A 6,164-nucleotide genomic window follows, 5' to 3' on the forward strand; every position below is an offset into this window, starting at 1 on the left:
AAGACTTGCTGGCCATATTGTTTGGTAAAAGCCGGCTCCTTATCTCTAATCAGCCTGTATAATTATTTAAAAAATTTTGATTTATTCAAATACTAACATTTTTTTAATATAGTGGCGGTTGTACATGTTTGTGTGGCATGGGTGGTGTGTGTGCGTGTGTTTGTGTGTATATAGTTAAGGGACACACGGAATCACAGTGTAGTGGCTGAGATCAGAGCAACTTGTGCAGCACAGGTCAAATGACATGACTGGAAATAAACGAAAATTCTGAAGTAATTAATGTGTTGTTCTCTGACTCAATGTTTGTGTGTGTGTATCAATTGTCTTAGTTGATACCATTTTATCAATCTACTATTAAGTCTCTTAATAGTAAGAATACTATCTTGTAAGTACTGTTCTTCAAAAGAAGTATTATTTTCTAAGACTTCTAATGAACACTTATTTTTAGAAAGGATTTTATTTTTTCAAACTTATGAAACATTTATATAATAAATCATCAAAAGATGTAAAATTACATCATCTGGTTACATTTATGTTCATGAATATAATGTGACTTTTTTCACTTCACATAGGTCTGTGCTGCTGTCAACCTCAACCTTTCAAAGTGACATTTTCATTTAGAATCTTATCATTTTATAATTATTACTTTTCAGAACTCCCAGGGAGTGAACAAAAGCTTCCTCTTTGTATTTCCATTGTTATGTTTCTTTGAAGAACAAATTAAATTTCAACTCCAGCCAAAATAAACTTCTAAATGGCAAAAATAAATCTAGAATTATGTGAAAAAGAAAATCTCGGCAAAGCTTGACTCTGGCTATCATAAGTTCAGGTGTATTTAAGATAATTTACTACCATGTTTTCTTTTCTTTGTGCAAGGCTGTGGCGCCATATGCTCTCTTTGTAGTAGGGAAGGGAGGAAAGAGCTAAGGTCTGAAAAACATTACTACAGAATGAGCTGAGGAAACTAGTTAGTATATCATTCTATCCTGTCCTGAGAACAAAGACACAAAGCTGAGTTTTCTTTCCCAGCCCAACTCCCATCTATCTCTTTTACGTACCCTTTCCCTCTTAACGTCAATGATATGAGGGTGCATAGGAGTCTATAGTCTGAATCTGTATGGTTAACTGCATTAGCTCAATGTACCAATAAAAATATTAACAACCCCCTTGGTGTTTGGGGCAATTTACCTAATCTTCTCCCCCAAGTATCTTGACCCTATGGAAGCAAAACAGACAATTTCATTTGCCATACACAGTTGATATGCCAAATGGACTTCAGTGCTTTAAATTTATTAAAGTCATGATTTGACTTTCACACAAAGTGACTCAGTAAGCTCACTTGGCTCTGTCCCTGCAAGTTGCCATATTTGAGTGTTTTTTTTTCCCCCACAGTTCACCATATTGCTAAAATAAATTGCCTTCTCTGTTTCTTTGTTTTGGCTTCCCCTGTGTTTTCCTTTGAGATATATATATATATATATATATCTGTTGTTGTTGTTGTTCATTTCTTCTCTCCTCATTCTTGCTTCTGGATTCTTACCTTTCCTTCTGCTGAGTATAAATACACCTTAAGGCAGTACTACTGATCAATTAAAGAAAGAAAGAAAAGCAGAGCTATTTAGGTAAAGAAGCTATATTGCATCTTTAAGAATAATGGAAACGCCGTGCATGAACACATATTTTCACATGTACTCAAAATACTCTGAACAGTCAGTTACTACGTTGTGAAGGACTTTTTTGAAATGATACTTGGTAAATTTTCCCTATAAGGAGACTGGTGTTCCCTAATTTGGTAAGATTCCTCATTTCTCAGCTTTATCACAGTGTTTGACATAGTATGATTTTGGTTTTTAACTGGCTCGTTGCTTTACTAAACACTAACATTTGATCTGTTCTATAGTATTTATTGCTTTTTGAAGATTTTTTTTTCTTTGTTTCGGTGGTTTTTTTGCAGTTTATTTGTTTTACCCATTTGGTCCTGTTCTTGCTTTCCTTACTTTTTTTTTTCCCATAACTTTTTAGATCCTCAATTTTTAACATGTTAAATGGGCATGCACAAGCACACACAAAAATTTAATCTGAAGGATTAAGGAAAACATTGGTGCTATCCCAAAGCTGCTATGCTGATAAAATGTTCCAGCGTTCCCTGTCTTAATATCGATAACTAAAAAAGGGTTGTGTTGACACTGGGTACCATAACTAAGTTCTTCTGATACAAGAGTTATTTTAATGTTCAACATCCCAGGACATTTTGTAGTCAGTGGAAGAAAGAGCCCAGCATATGACTTCTAATCTGGAAAATAACAAAATAAAAATGATGCTTTAATTTTCATATGTTGACATATTTTTATCTTTATATCAAGATTATTGACAGCTCTTTTCTCTATAGAGAATCTGGAACTAAAAGAGGGAAGTGAGCTGCTCAAGGGCATTTGGTTGGTAGCTTTTAAAACTTGATTGAAGTTTAAGAGTCTTGACATCAAGTCCTTGACTTTTCTTACCCTACTTTGTTGACTTTTGGGCTTTGGTGCTCTGAGTTGCAATATAGTTTAGTGACTAAGCACCAAGTCTCTGAGGTCAGATAGGTTTGAATTAACATTTCATTTCCCCTACCATGTAGCTGTGTAACATTGTAACAACTAATGTCTCAGTTTTCAAGTGGGGAAAAAACATAGTATATATTCTCTCTATATAAGATTAAGAGAGGGAGATTTAGTTTAAGAAATTGGCTTAATAATTGTGGGAGCTGGCCAGTTTAAATGCAGACTCGCTGCAAAGAGACTCAGGAAAGAGGTCAAGACACGGTCTTGAGCACCAAATCCACAGGGTAGGCTAGCAAATTGGAAACCTAGGCAGGGTGTCTATGGTACTGTCCTGAGGCAGAATTCTTTCTTATCTGAGAAATCTCGGTTTTGCTCTTAAGGCCTTCAACTGATTGGATAAGACTCACCACACATTGGGGCACCTGGGTGGCTCAGTCCATTAAACATCTGCCTTCAGCTCAGGTCATGATCCCAGGGTCCTGGGGTGGAGTCTGGCATCAGGCTCCCTGCTCAGTGTGGAGTCTGCTTCTCCCTCCCCTCCCCACACCTCTCCCCTGCTCATGTTCTCTTTATCTCACTTTCTCCCTCTCAAATAGATAAATAAAATCTTTGGGAAAAAAATAAAAAGACTCATCCACATTATGGAGGGTAATTTCATTCACTTAAAGTCAATTGATCATAAATGTTAATCACATCTACAAAATACCTTCCCAGCAACATGTAAAGTAGTGTTTGATCCAATAACTGGGCACCATAGCCTGGCTAAGCTGACATAACTATCACATGTTTTGGTGTAGAATGCTAGTTAATATGTGGGGAAATTGAAGCACTTTGGAGGGGCAGAGATGAGATGATTCTCTCTTTGCAAGTGGCGGGGGTGGTGGTCTTGATCCACTGTCCTTAGATTCTTGTTATAAATTGTCATGGCCAGACGCCCGGAGCCAGCGCAGGTGAGGACCATGTTGCTTCCGAACATCCTGCTCACCGGTACACCAGGGGTTGGAAAAACCATGCTAGGCAGAGAACTTGCATCAAGATCAGGACTGAAATACATTAATGTGGGTGATTTAGCTCGAGAAGTCTGATCAACAGATATCATGGAGTCTGGCAAGATGGCTTCTCCCAAGAGCATGCCAAAAGATGCACAGATGATGGCACAAATCCTGAAGGATATGGGGATTACAGAATATGAGCCAAGAGTTATAAATCAGATGTTGGAGTTTGCCTTCCGATATGTGACCACAATTCTAGATGATGCAAAAATTTATTCAAGCCATGCTAAGAAAGCCATTGGTGATGCAGATGATGTGCGATTGGCCATCCAGTGTCATGCTGATCAGTCTTTTACCTCTCCTCCCCCAAGAGATTTTTTATTAGATATTGCAAGGCAAAGAAATCAAACTCCTTTGCCATTAATCAAGCCATATTCAGGCCCCAGGTTGCCACCTGATAGAGACTGCTTGACTGATCCAAACTATAGACTTAAGTCTTTACAAAAAAAGGCATCTACTTCTGCGGGAAGAATAACAGTCCCACGGTTAAGTGTTGGTTCAGTTACTAGCAGACCAAGTACTCCCACACTTGGCACACCAACCCCACAAACCATGTCTGTGTCAACTAAAGTAGGGACTCCAATGTCCCTCACAGGGCAAAGGTTTACAGTACAGATGCCCACTTCACAGTCCCCAACTGTAAAAGCATCAATTCCTGCAACATCCGCAGTTCAGAATGTTCTGATTAATCCATCATTAATTGGGTCTAAAAACATTCTTATTACCACTAACATGGTGTCGTCACAAAATACTGCCAATGAATCATCAAATGCATTGAAAAGAAAATGAGAAGATGATGATGATGACGATGATGATGACGATGACGACTATGATAATTTGTAATCTAGCCTTGATGCTTGTAACATGTATACTTGGTCTTGAAACCATTGTACTGAGATTAAACATGCATGCTGGGTATTTTCATAAATAAATAAATAAATAAATAAATAAATAAATAAATAAATTGTCATGGCCATTAAGACCTCTGCTTTTCAGATGCTCTGCTCTGTCACTTACAACCTGGTGGACTTTGGCAAGTTGCTAATTCCCATGTGGCTCCTCAGGTTCCTTATCAAAGAGGATGCTAGTGATAATTCCCTTATGATGGGAGGCTGTTTGCTAGGAGTAAATAAAGTGATACATTAAATCTTATAGGACAATGCCTAGCATATACTAGTATTTGGTAAAAATTAGCTGGTTTGTTTTTTTTTTTTTTTTAATTTCACCTGATCTTTGATTTCATGTGATTGGCTTATTACTAGGGTAAAAGATAATTTTGCAAAAGTGGGACATATTTGAGAATGAAAGACGGGTTTCTGAATGTTTACTCTGGTAAAGCAAACATAGACCAGAGTGTCCAGGGGAAATCAGACGATATGGTGAACCTAGCTATACTGAAATTTGCTGTGCATTTCCTTTCAGAGTTGAAAGTGCTTAATACATTAAGTTTCTTAACTGTCTGAAGTTTTTTTGTTTTGTTTTTGTTTGTTTTTTTTTTTTCTTCACAACTAGTTAGTCATCACATATAGTTTGATTCTGGCAGCTAGGATGGACACAGTTGCCTTAGGCAGACTCTGTTCATTCCTTGTGGGTAGGTGGTTTTAGATAAGATTTAATTTTTCCTGAGGGTCCCTGCAGCTGGAATTTAGCTAGCTTTATGGCATCAAATTCAATGTCTTGCTGCTATTATTCAATATGTAGGTATACCCACACGAAGGCTGGTGTGCCAGCCAAGTTCAAATCACTGAAGAAATGGTACTTATAGTTACCTTTACTTTTCTATGAGCAAGACGATTTCCACCTCAGGAATTCCATGTTTCTATAACAAAACTATGGCATGCTTAAACCATGTAACATGTGGATTAGGGATAGTGTCGGGGAAGTAAAACCCACTTTATAAATGCCAAATAATATATTTTATTTAATTGCTCATATATTGCATGCCCTTTGCTTTGGTTGCACTCTCCCTCCTCCCCACTCCAATTTTAAGGAAGTAATACATTTTCTCACCTTTGCCTTTTCTGCCATGATAGGCTATCACTGATAGCATCTGTAGCCTCAAATCCACAAGGTATAAATGGTTTGCTGGTCAGGGTTCAATCAGAAGAGCAGATACAGAATAAAGAATTAGTAAAATGATTACACAATTCTCGTTGAGCAAATCTATATAAGCCTGCCATACCTGCATCTGGTGATAAGCCTAATGTCATCAAGGACTTCAGCTGGGAAGGGCAGATAGATATAAAGGAGTGGAGACCAAAGAACGACAGGAGCCTGTGAGGGCAAACTGGAACCACTCCTGTCCCTCACTGCCTCCAGCATCAATGATGCAGGTGATTTGCAGGGAAATGTGGCACTCCTTGTGCACATGTGCAGAGCTCAGGGCTCTGTGTAGTTGAAGGAAGACGTCCTTTAGGTCTGATTACACCCCCAAGATGAATGAGAATATCAGCAATTACATAAGTAAGTGAGTGACAACAAGACCCACTCGGGTGACTTAGACCATAATAGTGTCTGCTTCTTCACTACTGCCTTGCAAATCTCACACAAATTTCTCTGGTGGCCCACT

At 38.1% G+C, this 6,164-nt stretch overlaps 1 protein-coding gene across 1 annotated transcript; it reads left to right on the plus strand.

Moving 5' to 3' along the window:
• Positions 1 to 3,483: 3,483 nt before the first annotated feature.
• LOC118537899 (transcription initiation factor TFIID subunit 9) lies at positions 3,484 to 4,513 on the plus strand. Its single transcript, XM_036095671.2, has one exon. The coding sequence runs from the start codon at positions 3,641 to 3,643 to the stop codon at positions 4,382 to 4,384; it is 744 nt and encodes a 247-aa protein (XP_035951564.1). The 5' UTR covers positions 3,484 to 3,640; the 3' UTR covers positions 4,385 to 4,513.
• Positions 4,514 to 6,164: the final 1,651 nt, after the last annotated feature.

Source organism: Halichoerus grypus, chromosome 4, assembly GCF_964656455.1.
Source record: "Halichoerus grypus chromosome 4, mHalGry1.hap1.1, whole genome shotgun sequence".
NCBI classification, from domain to species: Eukaryota; Metazoa; Chordata; class Mammalia; order Carnivora; family Phocidae; genus Halichoerus; species Halichoerus grypus.